This window comes from Nerophis ophidion, linkage group LG04 (assembly GCF_033978795.1).
Source record: "Nerophis ophidion isolate RoL-2023_Sa linkage group LG04, RoL_Noph_v1.0, whole genome shotgun sequence".
NCBI classification, from domain to species: domain Eukaryota; kingdom Metazoa; phylum Chordata; class Actinopteri; order Syngnathiformes; family Syngnathidae; genus Nerophis; species Nerophis ophidion.
The window spans coordinates 7,721,509-7,748,267 of record NC_084614.1 but is presented as its reverse complement, the minus strand read 5'-3'; the positions used below and the strand labels follow the sequence as shown (position 1 = coordinate 7,748,267).

Here is a 26,759-nt window from a genome sequence, read left to right as displayed (position 1 = left end):
CAAAGTGGTGACCTTCGCCCCGTTTGTGAACGAGTGAGCATTTCATGGAAGCTGCTTTTACAGCCAATCATGGCACCCACCTGTTCCCAATTAAGCCCGTTCACCTGTGGGATGTTTCCAATAAGCGTTTGATGAGCATTCTTCCACTTTCTCAGTCTTTTTTGCCACTTGTGCCAGCTTTTTTTTAAAACACGTTGCAGGCATCACATTCCAAATGAGCTAATATTTGCAAAAGATAAAAGTTTGTCAGTTTGGACGTTAAAACGTCTTGTCTTTGCAGTGGAAAAGGATTTGCAAATTGTCGTCTTAAAGATCTTGCTTCAATTTTTCACTGAAAAAAAAAAGGTATTTGCCTCCGCTCAGACAGAACTTGAAGAAACAATGAAACGTGTTGCGTAAAATGACAAAACCCTCATCAGTTTATTGTCTTTCAGCAAGAAAAAGGTCAGAATCTCACATTGCTTAGCCTTAGCCGAGGCCTCCTCTCCGTCCTCATACGGAGTTTTTCTTTAAACCAAGCGACCTTAGATATACATTTTAGTTTTTCTCTGTACAGCGTTCCTGTTGTCATCAAACTTGAACAGAAGGACAAAAAAAACCAAAACAAATGTGCCAAGTTCAACACCCGATTCTTCACGCCTCTAACTGTGTGGGCCGCACATCAGGAAACACATTCATAGCTGGAGCGATGCCACGATTCAAGTAATGGAGGCAGGACACCTGGCGCCGTTCAACGCCAACGTCGCGGGCCATACCTCGCCAACACCACCCCCGAGTGCATTTTTGTGGCGCACGTCAAAAACCGTTCGTAACACCTTTCCGCCGCCGTCACACTTTGCAACAATAGAAATACTGTTGGATTGCACTTTCTTCAAGCTTTTCATCTTGTGGCGTGTTTATAGAAAAAATATATATAGAATACAAAACGCTTATACTTCGAGTAACAGAATATAACATACAGTACTTCCGATTATGTTTTCATCAGCAGGTGTGGATAGTTTTTGCTTGTCCGAATGCGTCGACGAGATGTTTGCCAAGTGCTTCGTTCAACCAGAAATAGGCTCTTATCATGGGTTACTAGGATGTTAATGCTACATAATATCCACTGTATGAATGGTGCAAATTGTTAGGGCGCACCACAATTTTTCTCATATTCTCAAGTGGCATTTCCCCCCCCGCCCGCCGTCCCCAAGAAGGGTTTGGTCCACCAAACCATGGACGACAGAAACAGCCTGTGTACAGCACCATTTTCTCCTCACTCGTCTCGTAGCCGTCTAATATATCCTGGAACTTTCTCAGAGCTCGTTCGGTTTGAAGCCAAAAATGTCAGCTCTGATCCTTTGGGTCCAACCAAGATCTTCGGCATCTTGAGGAGCGGGCGTCAATAATGTCCCACAAACAAACAGCAATATATGAAGTTCTTTCCGGAAACATTTAACGGTCTCTTGAAAGGAAAAAGAAAAAAACAACAGAAGCTGACATTCAAGTTCCGGTCCCACTTCGATCGCAAAAAACTGATGGAATCACTTTAGTGCAACATTTCACCTCGATTGCAGTCCTTCTCGCCGGGTACAGTAAACACGTCCTTTGTTTGATCTCCCTTGGTCTACATTTCTGGAGCAGCCGGTGGAAGCCTGACAGTCTGTTTGGGAGTCTGTATGAGTTTGTGCTCCTCCGCGGGCCCTTTGGCGTGTACCGGCTGCGACAGCCTCACGTCCAGGGCGTCGTTGTGTTGCGCCAAGGAGTGCAGGCGGTAGTGCAGGACAAGGTCTTTCAGGGAGCAGTGAATGTCGTAGGGCTCGGCGAAGCCGTAGCCGTGCGGCGTGTTGTAGACCATACAGTGCTTCACTTCTTCGTTGACCCTGGAGGAGGATAAATCGAACCCGCCAAGTGAGCGTCACGCTGACATCCAGACAGTGCCTTCAAAATGTGGAACTCACACGACGGAGCAGGCGTAGGAGCCTTGTTTGCTGCTCTCACGAATGAGGAAGGTGCCGGTGTCTTTCCCATCGAGCATCTCCTCGGCCTGCGTCCGGCTCATTTCGCCCACAAACCAAGTCGTCTCGTCCTGATGCGGCAAGTTCTTCTCGTCGCCCTTCAGCACGTACGTACTGCCAGAGCAAAACATGACTTTGGATTACTCCGGGAGAAAATGCGTTTCACAGAAGGCTTTAGTCAACACGTACTCGTCAAGGCCGTCACTGAGTATGCCAAGCCAGTCGTATATACGTTTCTGCCGTACACCTTTGTGATTGAGCCAGCTGTAAAAAAAAATCGATGACAGATTACTTGAAAGACTTTCCATAGTGCAAAGCCTGGTCGGTCTACCTCACGCTACTCACTTGAGATACTGGTCTCTGATGTTCCGCAGCTGGATGAGATCTGGCCGCAAACTGTTTATCTTTCGGTCTGTCTCTCGGTAGTCCTCCACCTGGCTTCTCAAGTCTACCTCCAGATGGATCTTGCTGTCGTAGATCTCGCAGAGACGGCACTTCAGCTTCTCGTAATTGATCAAAAAGCTAAAAAAGGAAGCAAGTCACGTCACAGGATTGCGGCCGACAGAGAAGAAAATGCGGTGTGCCGAACTTCCAAGCGACGCCGGTACCTCTCCAGATCTTTGTCGTCTCCGTCAGATTGATTGTTCCTCTCAAATTCCTCCCCGTAGCGCTCCTGTTCACGACACTGCTCCTCGAAGATCATCATCGTCTCGTTGAACGCCTCGATCGCCGTTTGCTTCATCTGAATTTCCTGACACCACGCGGAATTCAACAATCCAATCCAATCAATCCACTTTATTTATATAGCACATTTAAACAACAATAACGTTTCCAAAGTGCTGCACAGCCATGTTAAAAATAATTGTAAAAAAATAAAAATAAATAAAATAAAATTTAAAAAAGTATATATATATATATATATATATATTATGCTCCACCAATGACTGAATAAAAACAACAAAAAAAAAATATAAAACCAATAAAAACAATATGGGTTTCACGGTGGCAGAGGGGTTAGTGCGTCTGCCTCACAATACGAAGTTCCTACAGTCCTGGGTTCAAATCCAGGCTCGGGATCTTTCTGTGTGGAGTTTGCATGTTCTCCCCGTGAATGCGTGGGTTCCCTCCGGGTACTCCGGCTTCCTCCCACCTCCAAAGACATGCACCTGGGGATAGGTTGATTGGCAACACTAAATTGGCCCTAGTGTGTGAATGTGAGTGTGAATGTTGTCTGTCTATCTGTGTTGGCCCTGCGATGAGGTGGCGACTTGTCCAGGGTGTACCCTGCCTTCCGCCCGATTGTAGCTGAGATAGGCGCCAGCGCCCCCCGCGACACCAAAAGGGAATAAGCGGTAGAAAATGGATGGATGGATAAAAACAATATAAAAACAAATATGATTAAAAACTATTTTAAAGGGTAAAATCAATTAAAACAGTAAAATAGAAATCAAAGTGTATAAAAAACACAGAGTACAACAGAGAACAGAGGAGCACACAACTCACGTAGTGTTAAAAGCCAAAGAATAAAAGTGGGTCTTAAGACGAGACTTAAAACACTCCACTGTGGAAGCAGTTTGAACATGGAGCGGCAGAGTGTTCCAGAGCTTAGGGCCGACCACAGAGAAGGCCCTGTCTCCCCTGGTCTTAAGTCTGGTCTTGGGCACCACGAGCTGGAACTGGCTCTCGGACCTCAGAGCGCGCGCAGGAATGTAAATTTGGATAAGGTCCGAGATATATTGAGGTGCCAGTCCATGTAAAGATTTAAAAACAAACAGCGATGTTTTAAAATCAATTCTAAAATGAACAGGGAGCCAGTGCAAACTCTGAAGAATTGGGGTTCTATGCTGGCCTTTCCTGGCCCCTGTTAAAAGTCCTGCTGCCGCGTTCTGGACTAACTGCAATCGGGAGAGAGCTTTTTGGCTAATGCCAGCATAAAGTGCATTGCAGTAGTCCAGGCCACTTGAAATAAAAGCATGCACGACTTGTTCAAAAAGGTTAAAAGATAAAAAGGGTTTAACCTTTACTAAAAGACGAAGGTGATAAAAACACGATTTTAAAACGCCATTGACTTGTTTGTCTAGTTTAAAATGGCTGTCTATAGTGACGCCAAGGCTGGTGACTTTGGGACGCACATCATTTTGCAATGGTCCCAAGTCAAACTAAAATTTCCGTTCTTCCCTCATTCATTATTAAAAAATTCTGGGCTAACCAAGCCTTGACGTTGCATAGACAGTTAAGAAGGGGTGTCAGGGGGCCGTGGCTTTTTGAAATCGGCATATAAATTTGGCAGTCATCTGCATAAAAGTGATAAAACACTCCATGTTTCTTAAAAATATCTCCAAGAGGGAGGAGATAAAGAGCGAACAGGATGGGGCCTAAAATAGATCCCTGGGGGACACCACAGTAAAGCGGGGCAGAAGAGGAGGTGGCGTCCCCCCAGCCTGACAGAGAAGGACCTCTCAGACAGGTAAGATCCGAACCACGCTAACGCAGTCCCCCTGACACCCACACAGTCTCTCAGGCGGTCTAAAAGAATTGTGTGGTCGGTTGGGGACATCTCTACGCTGCTGATCCGCTTGAGATGGTTTCCTGTGGACGGGACTCTGGCTGCTGTCTTGGATCCGCTTGAACTGAACTCTCGCGGCTGTGTTGGAGCCACTATGGATTGAACTTTCACAGCATCATGTTAGACCCGCTCGACATCCATTGCTTTCGGTCCCCTAGAGGGGGGGGGGTTGCCCACATCTGAGGTCCTCTCCAAGGTTTCTCATAGTCAGCATTGTCACTGGCGTCCCACTGGATGTGAATTCTCCCTGCCCACTGGGTGTGAGTTTTCCTTGCCCTTTTGTGGGTTCTTCCGAGGATGTTGTAGTAGTATTGATTTGTGCAGTCCTTTGAGACATTTGTGATTTGGGGCTATATAAATAAACATTGATTGATTGATTGATTGATTGACTGTGTCAAAGGCAGCTGTAAGATCTAAAAGCACTAAAATGGCAGAGCTGCCAGAATCAGACATTAAAAGCAAGTCATTAAAAACCTTTAAAAGTGCAGATTCAGTACTGTGCAAAGTTTTGTATCCAGACTGAAATGGATCTAAAGTGCTATTTTCATCTAAAAAAAAGGCTGAAACAATTCAGATTCAGGCCGACTCGACTGTGTCAGAGTCAGATGTCCTTTGAGTTTGTATTCGTATTTTTACCTGTGAGGTCTTGGTGAAGGACTCATAAAGACGATCAAACTCCTTGGATTTCTCTTGATACTGACAGTGGACCTCTTTAAGCTTTCTTCCCGCGACATCAACGCTGTTCTCCTTCACCTGGAAAAAAAATACGGTCAATATATAGGCTAACTCAGCCTTCCCGGTAAGGTTTATTCAGGTGTACTGGACAGGAGGCTACGCCGGATAGTCGAACCTCGGATGCAGGAGGAACAGTGTGGTTTTCGTCCTGGTCGTGGAACTGTGGACCAGCTCTATACTCTCGGCAGGGTTCTTGAGGGTTCATGGGAGTTTGCCCAACCAGTCTACATGTGCTTTGTGGACTTGGAGAAGGCATTCGACCGTGTCCCTCGGGAAGTCCTGTGGGGAGTGCTCAGAGAGTATGGGGTATCGGACTGTGTTATTGTGGCGGTCCGATCCCTGTACGATCAGTGTCAGAGCTTGGTCCGCATTGCTGGCAGTAAGTCGGACACGTTTCCAGTGAGGGTTGGACTCCGCCAAGGTTGCCCTTTGTCACCGATTCTGTTCATAACTTTTATGGACAGAATTTCTAGGCGCAGTCAAGGCATTGAGGGGTTCCGGTTTGGTAACCGCAGGATTAGGTCTCTGCTTTTTGCAGATGATGTGGTCCTGATGGCTTCATCTGACCGGGATCTTCAGCTCTCGCTGGATCGGTTCGCAGCCGAGTGTGAAGCGACCGGAATGAGAATCAGCACCTCCAAATCTGAGTCCATGGTTTTCTCCCGGAAAAGGGTGGAGTGCCATCTCCGGGTTGGGGAGGAGACCCTGCCCCAAGTGGAGGAGTTCAAGTACCTGGGAGTCTTGTTCACGAGTGGGGGAAGAGTGGATCGTGAGATCGATAGGCGGATCGGTGCGGCGTCTTCAGTAATGCGGACGTTGTACCGATCTGTTGTGGTGAAGAAGGAGCTGAGCCGGAGGGCAAAGCTCTCAATTTACCGGTCGATCTACGTTCCCATCCTCACCTATGGTCATGAGCTTTGGGTCATGACCGAAAGGATAAGATCACGGGTACAAGCGGCCGAAATGAGTTTCCTCCGCCGTGTGGCGGGGCTCTCCCTTAGAGATAGGGTGAGAAGCTCTGTCATCCGGGAGGAACTCAAAGTAAAGCCGCTGCTCCTCCACATCGAGAGGAGCCAGATGAGGTGGTTCGGGCATCTGGTCAGGGTGCCACCCGAACGCCTCCCGAGGGAGGTGTTTAGGGCACGTCCGACCGGTAGGAGGCCACGGGGAAGACCCAAGAAACGTTGGGAAGACTATGTCTCCCGGCTGGCCTGGGAACGCCTCGGGATCCCCCGGGAAGAGCTAGACGAAGTGGCTGGGGAGAGGGAAGTCTGGGCTTCCCTGCTTAGGCTGCTGCCCCCGCGACCCGACCTCGGATAAGCGGAAGAAGATGGATGGATGGATGGATATAGGCTAACATTTCCACTAAAGGCTAATCCAAAGACATCTAACCTGCTGGAAGCGGGACAAGGGATGTGTAAGCATCAGGTCCAGTGTGGCGTTGTACTCCACCAAGGGATGGTGCTGGTAGTGCCAAATGAGCTCCACCACGGAGGAGAACGTGAGCGGGTCCGAGAAGCCGTACTTTCCGTCTCGGTGGTAAATCTTGATCAGCTTATTGTGGCCGTCTTTCCTAAAAAAAAAAACGCAATGTATCCGACGAGTTAGTTGAAAAATAAAAAATGCATAAAAAGGACACACTCGCTTCATCTTTTCCTACCGCAATGTCAGCGTGAAGTCTCCCTGCAACTTTGTGGAGGCGTCACGCACCAGGAAGGAGCCGTCGGACGTGTCGCGGAGCTTCTCGTTCACCTCATCCCTGGGGCCGAAAATCGGTTAGCAGATTAAACACGGCAAGGCGTTTCAAACGGCACACCGGCAGATGTTTACCTGGTTATATCTCCCCAGTACCATTCCGCGTCCTGTAGCGAGTACGTCGGCGGGGGAAGGCAGTTATTGTTCATGGCAGAAGAGGCTGGCTTTGTTGACCTAGGGGGGAGAGCTGCCGAGGACACACCAAAAAAAAGAAAAACTCGAGATTAGGGGGAGTAGTTCTTAGAAAGAGCGCTATCGGTCTGGAAATATTGATCTACACGTCTCAAGAGAGCGTAAACATAAATCTCCCGCACCCGCCCGCCCACACCAGTCTGTCATTGCCTGTCAGGGACAAGCCCAGGCATGTTTCCAAAAGATGTCACATGCCTCGTCGTGACTGACACCCAACTGGAGTTGTTGCACGAGTCTTATGACACGTATATTTTACAGTCTCCATAAAGAGTGAGAGTCGGGACTGGCAGTTGAAAAGGAGTATCTTTCATTCGCCCTTTTGTTTGAAAACAGTGACTAGGTTTTATCACGCCGTAATTCCGATTGATTGATTGAAACTTTTATTGGTAGATAGCACAGTTCAGTACATATTCTGTACAATTGACCACTAAATGGTAACACCCCAGTAAGTTTTTCAACTTGTTTAAGTCGAAGTCCACGTTAATCCAGTGTTTTTCAACTAGTGTGTTGTGAGATACAGTCTGACAATTTCACCAATTTGGGTTAAAAATGGACTCAAACCAGTCTACATGTGCTTTGTGGAGAAGGCATTCGACCGTGTCCCTCGGGAAGTCCTGTGGGGAGTGCTCAGAGAGTATGGGGTATCGGACTGTGTTATTGTGGCGGTCCGTTCCCTGTATGATCAGTGCCAGAGCTTGGTCCGCATTGCCGGCAGTAAGTCGGACACATTTCCAGTGAGGGTTGGACTCCGCCAAGGCTGTCCTTTGTCACCGATTCTGTTCATAACTTTTATGGACAGAATTTCTAGGTGCAGTCAAGGCGTTGAGGGGTTCCGGTTCAGTAACCGCAGGATTAGGTCTCTGCTTTTTGCAGATGATGTGGTCCTGATGGCTTCATCTGACCGGGATCTTCAGCTCTCGCTGGATCGGTTCGCAGCCGAGTGTGAAGCGACCGGAATGAGAATCAGCACCTCCAAGTCCGAGTCCATGGTTCTCGCCCGGAAAAGGGTGGAGTGCCATCTCCGGGTTGGGGAGGAGACCCTGCCCCAAGTGGAGGAGTTCAAGTACCTAGGAGTCTTGTTCACGAGTGAGGGAAGAGTGGATCGTGAGATCGACAGGCGGATCGGTGCGGCGTCTTCAGTAATGCGGACGTTGTACCGATCCGTTGTGGTGAAGAAGGAGCTGAGCCGGAAGGCAAAGCTCTCAATTTACCGTTCGATCTACGTTCCCATCCTCACCTATGGTCATGAGCTTTGGGTCATGACCGAAAGGATAAGATCACGGGTACAAGCGGCCGAAATGAGTTTCCACCGCCGTGTGATAGGGTGAGAAGCTCTGCCATCCGGGAGGGACTCAAAGTAAAGCCGCTGCTCCTCCACATCGAGAGGAGCCAGATGAGGTGGTTCGGGCATCTGGTCAGGATGCCACCCGAACGCCTCCCTAGGGAGGTGTTTAGGGCACGTCCAACCGGTAGGAGGCCACGGGGAAGACCCAGGACACGTTGGGAAGACTATGTCTCCCGGCTGGCCTGGGAACGCCTCGGGATCCCCCGGGAAGAGCTAGACGAAGTGGCTGGGGAGAGGGAAGTCTGGGTTTCCCTGCTTAGGCTGTTGCCCCCGCGACCCGACCTCGGATAAGCGGAAGATGATGGATGGATGGATGGTTAAAAATATTTTTGCAAACCAGTATTATAGTCTGCAAATGATTTGTTGTTGTTGTTGTTGAGTGTCGGTGCTGTCTAGAGCTCGGCAGAGTAACCGTGTAATACTCTTCCATGTCAGTAGGTGGCAGCCGGTAGCTAAATCCTTTGTAGATGTCGGAAACAGCGGGAGGCAGTGTGCAGGTTAAAAGGTATCTAATGCTTAAACCAAAAATAAACAAAAGGTCAGCGCCCCTAAGAAAAGGCAATGAAAGTTAGGGAGGGCTAGGCAGAAAGGCTACAAAGTCAACAAAAACAGAATGCTGGACGACAGCAAAGACTTACTGTGGAACAAAGACGGCGTCCACAAAGTACATCCGAACATGACAATCAACAATGTCCCCACAAAGAAGGATAAAAACAACTGAAATATTCTTATTTACTGAAAACAAAGTAGCTGCGGGGAATATCGCTCAAAGGAAGACATGAAACTGCGACAGGAAAAGACCAAAAAAAGAGAAAAAGCCACCAAAGTAGGAGCGCAAGGCAAGAACTAAAACACTACACGCAGGAAAACAGCAAAAAAATAATGTGATTTGACGGGTGGTGAAAGTACTTTGAGACAAGAGCTACAGTTGATGCATGCTTGGTTTTGCTTTAAAGTCATATCCAAGAATTACGATAACAACTTCCGCATTTTTTCAACGCAAAAAATGTGCCCCGGCTCCAAGAAGTTTGAAAAACACTGCGTTAATCAATTCACGGTAAGACGTTCAGCACAGACTTTAACGGAAAAGCTGAAATCGCTTCAATTACACTTTGAACCGCGTGACCCGCCGTTATGTAATTAATGCCGTCGTGCAGATCTTCGTGGGTTTTCCATAAACCTTCGGGGGAAGAAAATCTGACTTGGCTAAACGTCTGAGCGTTTTCCTGAGGATAAAAAAGGAGGGCAAACCGCATCAAGAGAAGGTGAAGGGCGATATATTTCACTGCCGGACAAAAGTGCCTTTCATGAGGCAGTTGGGGAGACGACAAGCGCTGCCTCTCAGAGGAGAAAATGTGGCTTTCACCCACCTTCCGCTCTCCTCTTTTCCTGACCTTAAAATAAACAAAAGTCAGGTGCAGCAGCAGCACTTTTTGGCAGCCCAAAACCTAAAAGCTGCCGCTTCTGCTGGGCCCAGCAAAATTAAATCCGCACACCTTCCCTCCCTCCTGTGGGGGTGGGGGGGCCAAGAAAGTTCCAGTGGACTTCCAAAACCGGCAGCACGGAACCCGACCGGAGCCAAGTCATTAAGCACGGACTAAGAAGTGCATCAATCACTGCTGTCGCCTGGTTTCTGCTGCCTTGCCAGTAGGACCTTCTCCACAAAACATGACTTTCATGTACACACTCAGACTTCGAGGTTAGGTCTTTCCATTCGCCAGGCTTTAGTGGGAAGATGTGGGAGCGATTGTACGTGCACATCCTTTAAAAACAAATTTTGAAACCACGTTGCAAAATGGGTTGTTGGATCCGTGTTGGTGGTTGGGAAATGACCAAATTTCAATGTTAAATTAACGTCAGAACCCGTCATTGAATAAACGCCGTCAAAAAGTATGTTGTTCCAACGTTGTATTTGTGTTGTAGAATATTGGTTGGGAATTGACCAAAATTCAATGTTAAATCAACGTCGTCGCAAAGTATGTTGTTTCAACGTTGTATTTGTGTTGCAGAATATTGGTTGGGAAATGACCAAATTTCAATATTAAATCAACGTCATAACCTGACATTGATTAAATGTCGTCACAAAGTATGTTGTTTCAATCTTGTACTTGTGTTGTAGAAATTGGTCGGGAAATGACCAAAATTCAGTATTAAGACAATGTTGTCAAAAAGCATGTTGTTTCAATGTTGTATTTGTGTTGTAAAACATAGGTTGGGAAATTACCAAAATTCAATGTTAAATCAACGTCGTCAAAAAGCATGTTGTTTCAACGTTGTAATTGTGTTGTAGAACATAGGTTGGGTAGTGACTAAAATTCAACGTTAAATCAACGTCGTCGAAAAGTATGTTGTTTCAATGCTGTATTTGTGTTGTAGAATATTGGTTGGGAAATGACCACATGTCAATGTTAAATCAACGTTGTCAAAAAGTATGTTGTTTCCACTTTGTAGAATATTGGTTGGGAATGTATCAAAATTCAATGTTAAATCAACGTCGTCACAAAGTATGTTGTTTCAACGTTGTAATTTTGTTGTGGAATATTGGTTGAGAAATGACAAAAATTATATGTGAAATCAACGTTGTCAAAAAGTATGTTGTTTCAATGTTGTATTTGTGTTGTAGAATATTGGTTGGGAAATGACCACATTTCAATGTTAAATCAACGTTGTCAAAAAGTATGTTGTTTCAACGTTGTATTTGTGTTGTAGAATATTGGTTGGGAAATGACAAAAATTATATGTGAAATCAACATTGTCAAAAAGTATGTTGTTTCAACATTGTATTTGTGTTATAGAATATTGGTTGGGAAATGACCCAAATTCAACGTTGAATCAACGTCAGAGCCTGACGTTGATTAAACGTCATAAAGTACGTTGACTTGTGTTGCAGAATATAGGTTAGGAAATGACCAAAATTCAACGTGAAATCAACGTCGTCAAAAAGTATGTTGTTTAAACGTTGTAATTGTGTTGTAGAAATTAGGTTGGGTAGTGACCAAAATTCAACGTTAAATCAACGTCGTCGAAAAGTATGTTGTTTCAATGCTGTATTTGTGTTGTAGAATATTGGTTGGGAAATGACCACATGTCAATGTTAAATCAACGTTGTCAAAAAGTATGTTGTTTCCACTTTGTAGAATATTAGTTGGGAATGTATCAAAATTCAATGTTAAATCAACGTCGTCACAAAGTATGTTGTTTCAACATTGTAATTTTGTTGTAGAATATTGGTTGGGAAATAACCACATCCATCCATTTTGTACCGCTTATTCCCTTTTGGGGTGGCGGGGACGATGGCGCCTATCTCAGCTGAATGTGAGTGTGAATGTTGTCTATCTGTGTGACTTGTCCAGGGTGTACACCGCCTTCCGCCCGATTGTAGCTGAGATAGGAAATGAACACGTTAATGTCAAATCAACGTCGTCAAAAAGTATGTTGTTTCAATGTTGTATTTGTGTTGTAGAATATTGGTAGAGAAATGACCAAAATTCAACGTAAAATCAATGTTGTCAAAAAGTATGTTGTTTCAACGTCGTATTTGTGTTATAGAATATTGGTTGGGAAATGACCAAAATTCAACATGAAATCAACGTTGTCAAAAAGTATGTTGTTTAAACGTTGTAATTTTGTTGTGGAATATTGGTTGAGAAATGACAAAAATTATAAGTGAAATCAACGTTGTATTTGTGTTATAGAATATTGGTTGGGAAATGACCCAAATTCAATGTTGAATCAACGTCAGAGCCTGACGTTGATTAAACGTCAGAAAGTACGTTGACTTGTGTTGCAGAATATAGGTTAGGAAATGACCAAAATTCAACGTGAAATCAACGTCGTCAAAAAGTATGTTGTTTAAACGTTGTAATTGTGTTGTAGAAATTAGGTTGGGTAGTGACCAAAATTCAACGTAAAATCAATGTTGTCAAAAAGTATGTTGTTTCAACGTCGTATTTGTGTTATAGAATATTGGTTGGGAAATGACCAAAATTCAACATGAAATCAACGTTGTCAAAAAGTATGTTGTTTCAACGTTGTAATTTTGTTGTACAATATTGGTTGGGAAATGACCACATTTCAATGTTAAATCAACGTTGTCAAAAAGTATGTTGTTTCAACGTTGTATTTGTGTTGTAGAATATTGGTTGGGAAATGACAAAAATTATATGTGAAATCAACATTGTCAAAAAGTATGTTGTTTCAACGTTGTATTTGTGTTATAGAATATTGGTTGGGAAATGACCACATTTCAATGTTAAATCAACGTTGTCTAAAAGTATGTTGTTTCAACGTTGTAATTTTGTTGTAGAATATTGGTTGGGAAATGACAAAAATTATATGTGAAATCAACATTGTCAAAAAGTATGTTGTTTCAACGTCGTATTTGTGTTATAGAATATTGGTTGGGAAATGACCCAAATTCAACGTTGAATCAACGTCAGAATCCGACATGGACTAAAGGAAAACAAGTTCTCGACGTGGTTTCCATGGGTCATGAGGTGAGTTGTCTGGCCCATTGATTCCCAACAACTGTGCTGCGGAAAATTATCCATCCATCCATTTCCTACCGCTTGTCCGCTTCCACGAAATAGTTCCCTGAAACGGTTTTAATGCGCCTTTGTTTACAAAGAGCAGCCCTTTATGACAGACAGGACAATTGAACGTTCTTCCACTAGAGGGCAGAATGCAACCTAATAGTTATTTACAGTATATAAAGATACACAGTCTATACTTTTTAGGGGTGTTTTGGTTCCAAAGTAAAAAAAAAAAAAAGAAGGTTCCCAAAGACTGTAGTGGCCCCTGCAGCCCAGTTCCTGAGCTGGCGCTAATTAAGCAGGGCTGGCCGCAGAGGAGAACAAAGCCGCGGTTTCATGCGGCGCTAGTTTTTAATGCAGCATATTTCCCTCGCGTCGTCCCGTCCCGCCGTGCTTTGTCACGGCCGTCCCTCCAGAGAGAGGAACCCGGGCATCGGGGTCACGTCATCAGGCGCGGGGACAAAGGAGCACTGCGCCTGGTCTTGCCGGAGCTATTACGTCATCGCCCAAAGCCAATTGCGCTATGCAGGCACCGCGGAGACGATCTTTGTGCGCGCTTTGCGTCTCGGCGCCACAATGACGCACAACCCCTGCGAAACAATGGCTGCGGTTACCTGGCGGTGCCGAGTCCATCTCGATGTAGAATAAACCTTCAGGGGGATAAATCATTCCTGTTCCACGACAGTAGTCCAGGCTGCCTCCGTCGCCTCCAAATGCATAAAAAAAACAGTTTCTTTTGTTTTGCTTTTGGAAGATATCTGCGCGTCCTGCCTCGCAGCGAAGACAAGTCTTCTCGTTGGTTCCCGCAGCACAAAGCAGGTCTGAGTGTCAGAAAGTGCGTGCGCGGACTCGATCGGGACGTCTTGGCTTCATCTGCGAGGCGGAGCGGCTTTAAAGAGCTCTTCTCGCATCATCTTAGACGGAACCAAGTCGGCGTCACGGCGGGGGTGGGGGGGGGGGTGGGGGGGAGTGAAGAGGAAAAGAGGGCTTGTATGCGCGCGCAACCACGCCGAACACTCCTTTCTGACCACTTCTGTTGACACTCCCGATTGTTGGGGTGCATGCAAGCGTGACGTGTGATCACGATGTTTCTTTACCGATTGTCCGCGTCCCTTTGGAACATCTGCCCCCCCCCCAGCTGGTGACTTGGTACGGTCCAGCCTGGTTCATTCACTGCACTAACAGCTGAAACATGTCTTGCTGCATGAATGGAAGCTCACCACATCATCGGTGCATCGCCATCCTTCCACGTCGACGCCATTGATGCCTTTTCCAACCCGAGAGGAGCGAATCGTTGCAGCTGCAGTGACATGACGTCATCCGGTTCGGTTGATTGTCGTTTTTTTTTCTGGTGGCCCCGAGTGTGCGCGTCGTATTCTAGTCGAGCTTGTCAAACACGTTCTGCAGGCAACGTTGTGGCCGCCCGCGTGCACGTGGGATGACATCATCGGGTCGCACGTACAGGGAGTCGAACTCTGCAGCTGGGTGTCAAACTCACGTCTGTTGAGGGCCACGTTGCATGTAACAGTGACGTCATTTGCAAAGGCTACATATATATATATATATATATATATATATATATATATATATATATATATATATATATATATATATACACACCATGCACTTCAAAACATGTTTGGCCTTCCAACATTAGCATACAATAGCATAGTAGACCTAAATATTCATTAAGTACCACCATAATGACAACATTAAAGTGTAGTGTAGTAGACCTAAGTATTCATTAAGTACCACCATAATGACAACATTAAATTCAGAAGTGTAGTAGACCTAAGTATTCATTAAGTACCACCATAATGACAACATTAAATACAGTAGTGTAGTAGACCTAAGTATTCATTAAGTACCACCATAATGACAACATTAAATACAGTAGTGTAGTAGACCTAAGTATTCATTAAGTACCACCATAATGACAACATTAAATACAGTAGTGTAGTAGACCTAAGTATTCATTAAGTACCACCATAATGACAACATTAAATACAGTAGTGTAGTAGACCTAAGTATTCATTAAGTACCACCGTAATGACAACATTAAATACAGTAGTGTAGTAGACCTAAGTATTCATTAAGTACCACCATAATGACAACATTAAATACAGTAGTGTAGTAGACCTAAGTATTCATTAAGTACCACCATAATGACAACATTAAATACAGTAGTGTAGTAGACCTAAGTATTCATTAAGTACCACCATAATGACAGAATTAAAAATACCGTAGTGTAGTGGACCTAAGTATTCATTAAGTACCACCATAATGACAACATTAAATACAGTAGTGTAGTAGACCTAAGTATTCATTAAGTACCACCATAATGACAACATTAAATACAGTAGTGTAGTAGACCTAAGTATTCATTAAATCAAGGCAGAGGTTTTATAACAATTATATTTCAGAGTTTTGGCCTCTGCGATGTTACACACAGTTCGAACAGTAACACTGTGTTTGAATATTTAATTGGTTCTTTGGCGTACCACTAGGTGTAGCACTACAGTTTGACAATCACCAGTACAATGACACTGTGCTGTACATGTGTAACACAATGACACTGTGCTGTACATGTGTAACACAACGACACCGTGCTGTACATGTGTAACACAACCACACCGTGCTGTACATGTGTAACACAACGACACCATGCTGTACATGTGGAACAAACAACGACACCGTGCTGTAAATGTGTAACACAGCGACACTGTGCTGTACATGTGTAACACAACGACACTGCTGTACATGTGTAACAAAACGACACTGTGCTGTACATGTGTAACACAACGACACTGTGCTGTACATGTGTAACACAACGACACTGCTGTACATGTGTAACACAACGACACTGTGCTGTACATGTGTAACATAACGACACTGTGTTGTACATGTGTAACACAACGACACTTTGCAGTACATGTGTAACACAACAACACTGTGTTGTACATGTGTAACACAACGACACCGTGCTGTACATGTGTAACACAACGACACCGTGCTGTACATGTGTAACACGACAACACCGTGCTGTACATGTGTAACACAACGACACCGTGCTGTACACGTGTAACACAACGACACCGTGCTGTGCATGTGTAACACAACAACACTGTGCTGTACATGTGTAACACAACGACACTGTGCTGTACATGTGTAACACAACGACACTGTGCTGTACATGTGTAACACAACGACACTGTGTTGTACATGTGTAACACAACGACACTGTGCTGTACATGTGTAACACAACGACACTGTGCTGTACATGTGTAACACAACGACACCGTGCTGTACATGTGTAACACAACGACACCGTGCTGTACATGTGTAACACAACGACACCGTGCTGTACATGTGTAACACAACGACACCGTGCTGTACATGTGTAACACAACGACACCGTGCTGTACATATGCAACACAACGACACCGTGCTGTACATGTGTAACACAACGACACCGTGCTGTACATGTGTAACACAACGACACCGTGCTGTACATGTGTAACACAACGACACCGTGCTGTACATGTGTAACACAACGACACCGTGCTGTACATGTGTAACACAACGACACTGTGCTGTACATGTGTAACACAATGACACCGTGCTGTACATGTGTAACACAACCACACCGTGCTGTACATGTGTAACACAACGACACCGTGCTGTACATGTGTAACACAACGACACTGTGCTGTGCATGTGTAACACAACGACACCGTGCTGTACATGTGTAACACAACGACACCGTGCAGTACATGTGTAACACAACGACACCGTGCTGTACATGTGTAACACAACGACACCGTGCAGTACATGTGTAACACAACGACTCTGTGCTGTACATGTGTAACACAACGACACTGTGCTGTACATGTGTAACACAATGACACTGTGCAGTACATGTGTAACACAACTCCACCGTGCTGTACATGTGTAACACAACGACACTGTGCTGTACATGTGTAACACAACGACACCGTGCTGTACATGTGTAACACAACCACACCGTGCTGTACATGTGTAACACAACGACACCATGCTGTACATGTGTAACACAACGACACCGTGCTGTAAATGTGTAACACAGCGACACTGTGCTGTACATGTGTAACACAGCGACACTGTGCTGTACATGTGTAACACAACGACACTGCTGTACATGTGTAACACAACGACACTGTGCTGTACATGTGTAACACAACGACACTGTGCTGTACATGTGTAACACAACGACACTGCTGTACATGTGTAACACAACGACACTGTGCTGTACATGTGTAACATAACGACACTGTGTTGTACATGTGTAACACAACGACACTGTGCAGTACATGTGTAACACAACGACACTGTGTTGTACATGTGTAACACAACGACACCGTGCTGTACATGTGTAACACAACGACACCGTGCTGTACATGTGTAACACGACAACACCGTGCTGTACATGTGTAACACAACGACACCGTGCTGTACACGTGTAACACAACGACACTGTGCTGTGCATGTGTAACACAACGACACTGTGCTGTGCATGTGTAACACAACGACACTGTGCTGTACATGTGTAACACAACGACACTGTGCTGTACATGTGTAACACAACGACACTGTGCTGTACATGTGTAACACAACGACACTGTGTTGTACATGTGTAACACAACGACACTGTGCTGTACATGTGTAACACAACGACACCGTGCTGTACATGTGTAACACAACGACACCGTGCTGTACATGTGTAACACAACGACACCGTGCTGTACATGTGTAACACAACGACACCGTGCTGTACATGTGTAACACAACGACACCGTGCAGTACATGTGTAACACAACGACACCGTGCTGTACATGTGTAACACAACGACTCTGTGCTGTACATGTGTAACACAACGACACTGTGCTGTACATGTGTAACACAATGACACTGTGCAGTACATGTGTAACACAACGACACCGTGCTGTACATGTGTAACACAACGACACCGTGCTGTACATGTGTAACACAACGACACCGTGCTGTACATGTGTAACACAACGACACCGTGCAGTACATGTGTAACACAACGACACCGTGCTGTACATGTGTAACACAACGACACTGTGCTGTACATGTGTAACACAACGACACCGTGCTGTACATGTGTAACACAATGACACTGCTGTACATGTGTAACACAATGACACTGCTGTACATGTGTAACACAATGACACTGTGCTGTACATGTGTAACACAACAACACCGTGCTGTACATGTGTAACAAGGCCTGCTGGTCCGAGGTCTGTTGGTGTGTGTGCGTTTATGGTGGCTCCCCTTTTGACTCACAGAGTCAGGGTGGTCATTATTCTTGTTGCCTTCAGTGAGATGGTTCTTCCCCTGATCAGACACTGAAATGCAACAAGGCCTCAAAGACACACAGACACACACTTGTTGACGTTGGAGGACTTGGCAGACAGGTTACAGAGCGGGGACTATTTGCAGGACTATATTCCTCCCAGTGTGTCTGCCTCTCAGACAACTGTGCCTGTGTGCCGTTCCCCACTTTGGAGAATCCTCGGAGCCTGTCACAGCGTGTCGTTTGGCCGCTCGCCAACCCCCCTTCTCTGGTGTCACGCCGTTTGCCCCCCTGAGTTTCTGCCTCCGACCCGGTGACACATTTCACTTGTGCCGTACGACAGTGGCCGACCACAACGGCAGGTGTGCAGGTGTAGTCAGGTGTTCTGCTTGGAGCGCCCGCCGGCGTTTGGGGTCGACTACGGCTGACTTGCAGGATAAACCTTTAGGCTCCTCACCCCAGATCTAGGCAGTCCTGATGGGATCTGTGAGGACTAACCGTGAGATTAACGCCAGAGGCCTGCTAGTTGCTATGACTCATCTTCGTACCCACAACCTCAAGATGCAACTCAAGCTGAGGAAACTCTGTGGTTGCTGTTTGAATTTGGAAGTTTAACAACAGCAATTAAAAACCAACAATAGCAAAGACTCAGCTGTCAGAAGTATCTGACCCACCAATATATATATATACATACATACATATATATATATATATATATATATATATATATGTATATATTGAATGTTGTTTGTTGGACTGCAGTGAAAGGATTAATCCCTGCATTAAGAGTGTTATATGGACATGTGATAGACTTCCTGCTGCCACCAAATTATGACATTAATCTCCTGCCTTTTAGGAATAATGTTTGTGTACTCAGCTCCAAATACCACATGGTAAACAACGTCGGTCGTAAGTGCAAACCCCGTTTCGATATGAGTTGGGAAATGGTGTTAGATGTAAATATAAACGGAATACAATGATTTGCCAATCCTTTTCAAGCCATATTCAGTTGAATATGCTACAAAGACAACACGCCGGACTGTAGTCAGCTGGAGGCGTGTCTTAATGAAATTAAACAATGGATGTCCGCTAACTTTTTGCAACTCAACGCCAAAAAAACGGAAATGCTGATTATCGGTCCTGCTAGACACCGAACTCTATTTAATGATACAACTCTAACATTTGACAACCAAACAATTAAACAAGGTGACACGGTAAAGAATCTGGGTATTATCTTCGACCCAACTCTCTCCTTTGAGGCACACATTAAAAGCGTTACTAAAACGGCCTTCTTTCATCGCCGTAATATCGCTAAAATTCGCTCCATTCTGTCCACTAAAGACGCTGAGATCATCATCCATGCGTTTGTTACGTCTCGCCTCGATTACTGTAACGTATTATTTTCGGGTCTCCCCATGTCTAGCATTAAAAGATTACAGTTGGTACAAAATGCGGCTGCTAGACTTTTGACAAGAACAAGAAAGTTTGATCATATTACGCCTATACTGTATATACCTTTATATACATATATACATACATATATACCTATACTGTATATACCTTTATATACATATATACATACATATATACCTATACTGTGTATACCTTTATATACATATATACATACATATATACCTATACTGTATATACCTTTATATACATATATACATACATATATACCTATATTGTATATACCTTTATATACATATATACATACATATATACCTTTATATACATATATACATACATATATACCTATACTGGCTCACCTGCACTGGCTTCCTGTGCACTTAAGATGTGACTTTAAGGTTTTACTACTTACGTATAAAATACTTCACGGTCTAGCTCCATCCTATCTTGCCGATTGTATTGTACCATATGTCCCGGCAAGAAATCTGCGTTCAAAGGACTCCGGCTTATTAGTGATTCCCAAAGCCCAAAAAAAGTCTGCGGGCTATAGAGCGTTTTCCGTTCGGGCTCCAGTACTCTGGAATGCCCTTCCGGTAACAGTTCGAGATGCCACCACAGTAGAAGCATTTAAGTCTCACCTTAAAACTCATTTGTATACTCTAGCCTTTAAATAGACTCCCCTTTTAGACCAGTTGATCTGCCGTTTCTTTTCTTTTTCTCCTATGTCCCACTCTCCCTTGTGGAGGGGGTCCGGTCCGATCCGGTGGCCATGTACTGCTCGCCTGTGTATCGGCTGGTGGACATCTCTGCGCTGCTGATCCGCCTCCGCTTGGGATGGTTTCCTGCTGGCTCCGCTGTGAACGGGACTCTCGCTGCTGTGTTGGATCCGCTTTGGACTGGACTCTCGCGACTGTGTTGGATCCATTATGGATTGAACTTTCACAGTATCATGTTAGACCCGCTCGACATCCATTGCTTTCCTCCTTTCCAAGGTTCTCAAAGTCATTATTGTCACCGACGTCCCACTGGGTGTGAGTTTTCCTTGCCCTTATGTGGGCCTACCGAGGATGTCGTAGTGGTTTGTGCAGCTCTTTGAGACACTAGTGATTTAGGGCTATATAAGTAAACATTGATTGATTGATTTGCATTGAAGACACACCTCCCGTGCGGGCTTAGTTCATCCTAGCAATCAGTGTTAGTATGGCAAGGAGACTCTACTGCACTGTGCCGCCATTGAGCAGCGGCATAATGGTGTTGGCAGAGTGTCCGCCACGGAGAGACTGTGGGGTTCCCCTGACGGCCGGCCAGAAGCAGCACACAAAGCACGCACTGGTCCTGCCAGAGGCAACTGGACTGTGGGCAGAGTGTGAGCGGGTATGGTCTGGCACCCCCGGGACCTAGCCATTGTGGAAACGTAAGTGGGGACAGTGTTTGAATAGAGCTGAAAAACCTTCGATGACCAAAAGTATGAGCTTCAAATAGCCGGGCCTGGGAAACATAGCTTGTTTCATCCAAAGGAAATGCCCCAAAAAAAAAAAAGTGGGGGGAAATCAAGGGAAAAGCTAAGTTTTCTGTGGGGAATCTAACATTGGGACATCAGCAGAAGTGAATTCCAACCCTTCCTGTGACCGTCGGTTAAATTTAGTGCTTGTCACTCCCAGACGCACTCACTGAGGTGACAAGTGAGGAACTGGCACCAGACCATCAAGTGTCACACTTCTTTGGCGGGCTCAGGGTCCTCCACAAACATCCGACCAAGTACCATTGCACAGTATACTGCAGGGGTCACCAACCCCGTGCCCCCAAGGACCAGATGAGTCGCCCGCTGGCCTGTTCTAAAAAATAGCAGCACTTACCAGTGAGCTGCCTCAATTTTTTTTATTTACTACGGTATAGCTCGGTTGGTAGAGCGGCCGTGCCAGCAACTTCTATTTTACTGTTTTAATTGATTTTACCCTTTAAAATTGTTTTTAATCATCCATCCATCCATCATCTTCCGCTTATCCGAGGTCGGGTCGCGGGGGCAACAGCCTAAGCAGGGAAACCCAGACTTCCCTCCCCCCAGCCACTTCGTCTAGCTCTTCCCGGGGGATCCCGAGGCGTTCCCAGGCCAGCCGGGAGACATAGTCTTCCCAACGTGTCCTGGGTCTTCCCCGTGGCCTCCTACCGGTTGGACGTGCCCTAAACACCTCCCTAGGGAGGCGTTCGGGTGGCATCCTGACCAGATGCCCGAACCACCTCATCTGGCTCCTCTCCATGTGGAGGAGCAGCGGCTTTACTTTGAGTTCCTCCCTGATGGCAGAGCTTCTCACCCTATCTCTAAGGGAGAGACCTGGAAACTCATTTGGGCCGCTTGTACCCGTGATCTTATCCTTTCGGTCATGACCCAAAGCTCATGACCATAGGTGAGGATGGGAACGTAGATCGACCGGTAAATTGAGAGCTTTGCCTTCCGGCTCAGCTCCTTCTTCACCACAACGGATCGGTACAACGTCCGCATTACTGAAGACGCCGCACCGATCCGCCTGTCGATCTCACGATCCACTCTTCCCTCACTCGTGAACAAGACTCCTAGGTACTTGAACTCCTCCACTTGGGGCAGGGTCTCCTCCCCAACCCGGAGATGGCATTCCACCCTTTTCCGGGCGAGAACCATGGACTCGGACTTGGAGGTGCTAATTCTCATTCCGGTCGCTTCACACTCGGCTGCGAACCGATCCAGTGAGAGCTGAAGATCCCGGTCAGATGAAGCCATCAGGACCACATCATCTGCAAAAAGCAGAGACCTAATCCTGCGGTCCCCAAACCGGATCCCCTCAACGCCTTGACTGTTTTTAATCATATTTGTTTTTATATTGTTTTTATTGGTTTTATGTATGGGCTTCACGGTGGCAGAGGGGTTAGTGCGTCTGCCTCACAATACGAAGGTCCTGCAGTCCTGGGTTCAAATCCAGGCTTGGGATCTTTCTGTGTGGAGTTTGCATGTTCTCCCCGTGAATGCGTGGGTTCCCTCCGGGTACTCCGGCTTCCTCCCACCTCCAAAGACATGCACCTGGGGATAGGTTGATTGGCAACACTAAATGGTCCCTAGTGTGTGAATGTGAGTGTGAATGTTGTCTGTCTATCTGTGTTGGCCCTGCGATGAGGTGGCGACTTGTCCAGGGTGTACCCCGCCTTCCGCCCCATTGTAGCTGAGATAGGCGCCAGCGCCCCCCGCGACCCCGGAAGGGAATAAGCGGTAGAAAATGGATGGATGGCTATTTCGGTTTAGCTCGGTTGGTAGAGCGGCCGTGCCAGCAACTTGAGGGTTGCAGGTTCGAATCCCGTTTCCGCCATCCTAGTCATTGCCGTTGTGTCCTTGGGCAAGACACTTTACCCACTTGCTCCCAGTGCCACCCACACTGGTTTGAATGTAACTTAGATATTGGATTTCACTATGTAAAGCGCTTTGAGTCGCTAGAGAAAAAGCGCTATATAAATATAATTCACTTCACTTCTGGCAATTTATTCAAGTGTGTATCAAACTGGTAGCCCTTGGCATGAATCAGTACCCAAGAAGTAGCTCTTGCTCTCAAAAACGTTGCTGACCCCTGCTGTAGATCTTGTCTCTATGCCCCTTCTTGGATTCTCTAACCCAAAAAGCCCGTATGTCGGGTGAACCGGAGACGCAGAATCGCCCGTAGCTTTGAATGTGCGTGCGAACACTTGAATAGGCTCCGGTTCCTCACAACACAGGCCATGCGTGTGGACACAAAAGAGAAGTTAAGTCCCTACCTTTAGTCAAAAGTGATTTATGACCCCCCATAAAACAATGATTTATGACCCTCAAGGTCAAAGGTCAATGATTTATGAGGGGTCAAGTTCAAAGGTTAATGATTTATGAGGGGGTCAAGGTTAAAGGTCAAGGTTAAAGGTCAGGTTCAAATGTCAGGTTCAAATATCAAGGTCAAGTGGGTGTGGCTTACCCGGAAGAGGGTGGAGTTAAGACCTGCGGTGGGAGTGGTTAAACCAGGAAGAGGGTGGAGTTTTAAACAGAAAGAGGGCAGAGTTAAGACCTGCGGTGGGAGTGGTTAAACCAGGAAGAGGGTGGAGTTAAGACCTGACAGGGAACAGAGGAGGGTTCAGTTTTTTTAAGAAAGCAATGTCATCTGAGCAGCATGTGACCATATATTTGATAGTTTAAATGTTTACGATCGTTTGAAACAACTTCCAGATTTCGATGTATTGATGGCTGGGAATGTTACGTGTGGAGATGTGGACACGCACGCACTTCACACACACACACACACACACACACACACACACACACACACACACACACACACACACACACACACACACACACACACACGAGGGGTACAAAAGGGCAGTGTAAGGCTTAGTCATTATTTGGAGCTTTATACGTTGGCGTAAAGACTTTGTTCGATTCGGTCATGATTAGTGAAACGCCTGTTTCGATTTATAAAAATAATAAAACTTACATTGACGCTCCGCAAAAAAGTCGAGTGTTTCTAAATCGTATTCAGATGCCGCCGACCGAATCTTTGCGTGAGAAATGGGATTTGGAAGCGTACGGGATGGAGGGATCTTTTGGATTTGTATTCAGATACGAAATGGGTGATATCTGCTTATTTCAGCTAAAAGAAAGAAGAGACGGAAGCCCTTTCTCGATATTTTCATCGTTATCTACCGTGGATTGGGAAGTTTTAAGACTGGCAATGCCCGATTTCCTGTGGCGTGATCCTTCACCGGTGGATAAACGCGTAAAAGGAAGCTTGTTTACTTACCCGACGATGGATGAGTTGAATGAGAGAAGAATTCTGTTCAGCGCTACCTGGGAGACGAAATCTTCAGCCTCGGGTCGTTGGTTTTTACGTGCCAGTCTCCGTGCTCCAAAAATCACCGGTACCTATACGGCTCAGTGGACCGAGCCCGATGTCTTTTCCCTGGAGTCTTTCAACGATGAATGCGGGGTGTTTACACCGTTGGTGGTCGTACCCATCGTGGCATGGCGAGAGCGAATGGCGTCGATGAAGGAGAAAATAAACGACTTGTTCCGAAGCAGTCGACAATGGAAAAGCATGCTGACGACGAGAAGAAAGTTGTCCTTTGAGACCACACCCCCGACGGAGGACGAAAGGACCTCCCCCGCTTCAGTTTCAACCAATAACCTTCAAGGAAACACCCCCTCCACCGACTCGTCCAATACCCTTTGAAAATCATAGCGTTAGTTTGATTGGTCGAGACTTTTTTTTCGACCCTCCCTATAAAAACAACCCCCACCCTGCAATTTTTTTTTCGACCAGACCATATTGGCTCCCTTTTTTGAACGCACGGATCTCAAACAAGAAAATGGCAAACAAGACCATCAGACGCGTAAAGACCCGTCTTATACCACAGGACGATTTCAAACCATCCGTAAACACGACTGATGAAGCAAACATGGCCGAGATCTTTAACCCTCCTGAAACGACGGCTGGATCGGAGGTGGTGAGCGACGATGAGACGTGTCGCTTCGGCAGATGTTTCTGCAGATGGGGGGTGAAAACCGACAACGCTACGCAGTCTTTGCCAGATGACGATAGGAAGGAGGAGGAAAAGGAGAATGACCTGATCATCATAACACCTCCGCCGTCCCCGCCACCACCCCCGTCACCATCCCTGTCACTCTTGGACCCCCCGTTGCACATCGATGATGAAACCGATGGGGGGAAGTGGTTGCTTTTCACCAGCACGGTGAAAACGGCCGTGTTTCATCTCCTCAACGAGGCCATCCGCCAGTTCAGGCAGAGCGAATGTTACGGTTGTCGGGTGAACCATCCGAGCCAGAGAAACCACCCGTGCCTGGAACCCTATGAAGAGGACTTTCTCCTGTACAACTACGACGGACTCATCAAGACTCTGCGTACGTCTAAATTCATTCAAGCCATTCAACGCTTGCTGATGCTTCGTCGCATCGAGGCTGAGGATTCAAGGGTCGAATCCTACGCCGACTCTCTGCTGTCTCAGCTGAAATCAGAGAGAAATGTCTGGTGGGCCATAGATGACGTGTACAACGAGTTGGTACGGGGTGATGAAACGATTTTGAGACATCTGGATATGGTGACAGAGTGTTGGAATAATTACAAAAAAGATGGGTAATTATTGGAGAAAACTTGTAAACTCCATCGAGAACCACGCTGTTATTTACCCGTTGATTGACGCGATGGAAGCGTATGTTCTAAAACGAGACAAACCTCAAAAACTACAAATTATTCTTGATTATGCCCGCTCTAAGCCTACCTGGGAAGCTACCTGGAAATCCGTTGTCTCTCATGCTTTTGACTTTGACATTTTTGAATCAATTTTGAAGGAATGGTCTAAAGAAAAGTCTTTTCAACCTTCTCCTTATCACGTGTTCATTTTATATGCTCTGTTTGTTGATATGTCGATGTATCGTCTACGATGCGACATCCCCGTCAACGTTTTGTTTGAACTACAAAAACTGCACGAAGCGATTAAATTCACCTACGGTATACCTGTTTTACATCAAACCTTGATTATAGTTTATAGTTTATAGAAAAAAATTGTTTTAGATTCGCTGTGTGGTGTCCATGAATGAATAAAAACAAACTGTTTTAGATTCATTGTGTTGTTTCCATGAATGAATAAAAGAAATGTGTACCAAGCAACACGAGTTCATTTCTCTTTGTCTTTCCACAATGGAGAAAGCTATGGAAAAAGCATACCATACACCCGCACACCCGGGTAGTTTTGGAGGGGTAGATCGACTCCGTCGAGCTGTGCAGGATGAAACGGGGCAACGTGTCACAAAAGAAAAAGTTCAAGAATATTTAACGGGACAGGACGCCTATACACTCCATAAACCGGT

General features: G+C 45.7%; 1 protein-coding gene across 1 annotated transcript; it reads right to left on the bottom strand.

The window, feature by feature from the left end:
• Positions 1–396: 396 nt before the first annotated feature.
• On the bottom strand, positions 397–14,014 carry LOC133550828 (phosphatidylinositol 3-kinase regulatory subunit gamma-like). The gene is made up of 10 exons (XM_061896891.1): positions 13,737–14,014; positions 7,129–7,240; positions 6,959–7,057; positions 6,691–6,871; positions 5,200–5,316; positions 2,606–2,748; positions 2,343–2,519; positions 2,187–2,261; positions 1,941–2,111; positions 397–1,862 (listed from the first exon to the last, which is right to left on the bottom strand). Exons 1-10 carry the CDS (start codon positions 13,789–13,791, stop codon positions 1,607–1,609), a joined length of 1,386 nt encoding a protein of 461 aa, XP_061752875.1. The 5' UTR covers positions 13,792–14,014; the 3' UTR covers positions 397–1,606.
• Between the last annotated feature and the right edge of the window lie 12,745 nt (positions 14,015–26,759).